General features: G+C 58.4%; 1 protein-coding gene across 1 annotated transcript; it reads right to left on the reverse strand.

Annotated features, from left to right (window-relative positions):
* Positions 1-1,216: 1,216 nt before the first annotated feature.
* Positions 1,217-1,432, reverse strand: F751_0024 (hypothetical protein; the record flags this gene model as incomplete). Its single annotated transcript, XM_011398647.1, has 1 exon — positions 1,217-1,432. The coding sequence occupies one exon, from the start codon at positions 1,430-1,432 to the stop codon at positions 1,217-1,219; it is 216 nt and encodes a 71-aa protein (XP_011396949.1).
* Between the last annotated feature and the right edge of the window lie 1,751 nt (positions 1,433-3,183).

A 3,183-nucleotide genomic window follows, 5' to 3' on the forward strand; every position in this document is an offset into this window, starting at 1 on the left:
CTGGAGGCAGAGAATGGGAAGACAATGTCCAGGGCATGGCCCCTGAAGCAATTTCTTGATTGCTTGATTCACAGGGAACTTGACCGGAGGAAACGCAAACTGTGTGTACAACAACGAGAAAGACAGCCTACAGTGTAAAAAGGCGGTCGGTGTTGAGGGGACTCTGAACATGCGCAGCCTCAAGGAAGTCAACCAGTCTGTGCTCAACGTTTACCGTCAACCAATGCCTTCAGTCCAAGCAGAGGCGTCCTTGCTGATCCGCACAGCCATGCCTCCTCCAACACCCCAGAATGCGCCTCACCTTCCTCCCGAGAGAAAGCCTCCTGAACCACCAGGGGAAAAGCTCTCATTATCAGCTACACCTCCCAATCCTCAGCCCCCACCGCCGTCTCCACCACCCAGCCCTTCACCATCCCATCTGATGAATGCTCGAATGCACCCGTGGTGACCCTGACCACTTGCGGTGCGAGCCTCTACCCGAATATCTGCGTACGAAATGGTGTTCCCACTGCCATCTGCATCGCAACAGTTCCAACAGGTGTCACGGTGTGCCCGGAGGATTCTTTATACCCGTCTGGTGGTGTATGCCTTGATTCCTATTATCCCAACCTCCTCATCTGCATGGTAGAGGAAGGCCAGGATACCTTCTATGATGCCGTGTGCGTACAAAGCTCCAGCCCTCCAGCTCTCCCTTCCCCTCCGTCGCCGTTTCCACCACCCAGCCCTCCACCTCCCCCTCCGCCGCCGTCTCCACATTCCAGCCCTCCACCATCCCCTCCACCATCTCCCCCCCACCCCCATCCGCCGCCATCTCCTCCTTCCAGCCCTCCACCTTCCCAGCCCATCTCCCTGACCGGCACAGTCTCCTTCAACTACCCAAACTCGGCGGGGGTCACTGTATACATTGACATCTTGTCGGCAGGCTACACCAATAATACTGCCCAGGCCTATATTTGGACCTCCTACCTTGCCAATCCCTTTGTTATTGCCTTCACCATAACAACGCCATCCCTCGATTTAGCAGAGCTCTCTGCAATCGAAGTGGCCGCCGCCTTTGGGTACAGCAGTGTTCTAGTCTGGGACGCCAACAACACTTTAGTGCTGGTGCAAGGGTTGACATTAATCCCATATGCCACAACCCCTCCCTCTACGTGCGACAACTCCCCAGTCTTGGTGACCAGCAGCGGGACATGTTCTGAGCCCACCCCTGTCATAGTCATCTGTACCGTGTCGGGGGTACCCACAGCCACTTGCGAGTCAGGGACTCAGCCCGAGGTTCCCGATTGTGGAGATCATCCAGGGATTGCGGCATCGGGTGTGTGCCCAGGCGGTATGCCCACCATGATGGTTTGCTCGCTTGGTGGCGTGCCCACAGCGGTCTGCCTGTCAGTCTCCCCCCCTTCCCCACCGGCGGTCCCGCCACCCCCACCATCGCTCAACCCCATCTTCGGCGCTGCCAACTTATCAGGCAGCACAGTTACCTTGACCATCACTGCTTCAGGGGCCCTACCAGACTTCTACAACTGCGGGTTCTTTACAAGCGAAGGTGCGATGATGGCATCCGCTCAGAAACGCCCCACAAACAAAATCAACCCGCAAGAATGGCAGCAGACATTCCAAGCCAGTATGGTCCCATTCTTAGATCACGTCCTAGTTGTGGCGGGTACTGATGCGGGGTCCTACTCCCTGCCCACCACAATTGTGCTCTGATCAGTCCTTTCTTCCATCCCACACGTGGCCTTCGGTAGCCCATGTCGGAGGCAGCTTGTGACTTTGGCCTATCTTGCTGTAACTCACCATGATGTATAGCTTCTTGTGCAGTGAGGTGAGACCAGGGAAGACAGGAATGATAAGGAAGGAGAGATTGATTGAGAGTCAAGATGAGCACCTGACCCTCGCATGTACCTCCTCGCTTACTGCCGGGACAGCACACGGTCCATTGGCCAGCGCATGTCGTGCATGCTAGCGGGCAACTGGCGGAGCGCTGAGTACTTGAATCCCATGCAGAGCCGGTGGGTACCTGTCTCCGCCGTGCATTAGATGTCATGGGCACAGGGCGATTGATATCTGGTCGTTTCATGCATCCCTAGAGGGGACTGAGGGGCACATGAGACGTTGAGAGGGAATGCGCCTTGGCAGAGATGCGCAGCCGACATCTTGCCTCTCAGCACAGGTGCGCGGCAGCCGCTCCGGATCAGGAGCCCGGCCTAGCGATGGCCACACACAGTTCCCCCATTGACGCACTGTATGGCCATGTACTGGGGCCGCGACTGGTCGGTGAACACGCACGAGGGCCTCCAGGCTGGCCCAGCCCTCTCCACAACGCCAGCAAGCCAGTGATGGATGAGACCGTGTGTGCTCTGGGCAGCGCTGGCGACGGACACGGTGTGCGTCACATGGTGGTCATCCAAAACCATGAGGGAGAAGAGCTCAAACTGCGGCATGGGTATGAGGTGGGGGCGTGAAGCATTCTGCGTGAGCATGGCGCAGGTGTGCCCACCGGTGCTGGTCTGGATTGGCGTGTACATGAAGCAGGGGAAGTGAGATCATTCCCTTTGAGGAGTGGCCTTGCCTCTTGCGACGGGCTTGCACAGGATTGGAGGACCCGATGGGGAACTGCAAGCAGAGGGCATGCGGTGAGGCGGGTCAGACTCCCAGCCAGCCTCTGAGTTGAGGGCAGAGGACCATCACCTTCTCCCGTTCCCTTCATACCCTGTTCTCGTTGGTGCCATGCGTAGAGTCCAGGAAGACGCCTCGCTTGTGTCCATACCTGAGCAGGATCTCGAGCTGGCGAGGGGTCTGCCAGCAGAGCAGGGTCCTCCTCCCGCCCTCGCTCAGGTGCCCAAAGTAGTCTGCAGGCGCGGCGTCGATCCTCAGCTGCAGACTGCGCGCCGGGTCGATATCTCGTCCCCAGTCCTTGGCGGCTGCATGGCACCTCAGATTGCTGGGTGGAAGAAGAAGAATCAGCCGTGAGCCGTTCGAGAAGTTGTCCAGCCGCCACCCGCCCGCCGCTTTGCCACACCCAACCTACAACAACCTGATGTCCTTGGCCGTGATGTGGTAGTCCCGGAAGAGGTCTGGATAATCCATCTCCAGTCTGTCGGCCTTGACTCCCATCAGCCGCGGCCCTAGGGGCAAGCCCGCCTGCCGCAGGCTGTCCTGCTGCACGAATCTCACCAGGCT

This window comes from Auxenochlorella protothecoides (assembly GCF_000733215.1).
Source record: "Auxenochlorella protothecoides strain 0710 contig286, whole genome shotgun sequence".
Classification (NCBI taxonomy): domain Eukaryota; kingdom Viridiplantae; phylum Chlorophyta; class Trebouxiophyceae; order Chlorellales; family Chlorellaceae; genus Auxenochlorella; species Auxenochlorella protothecoides.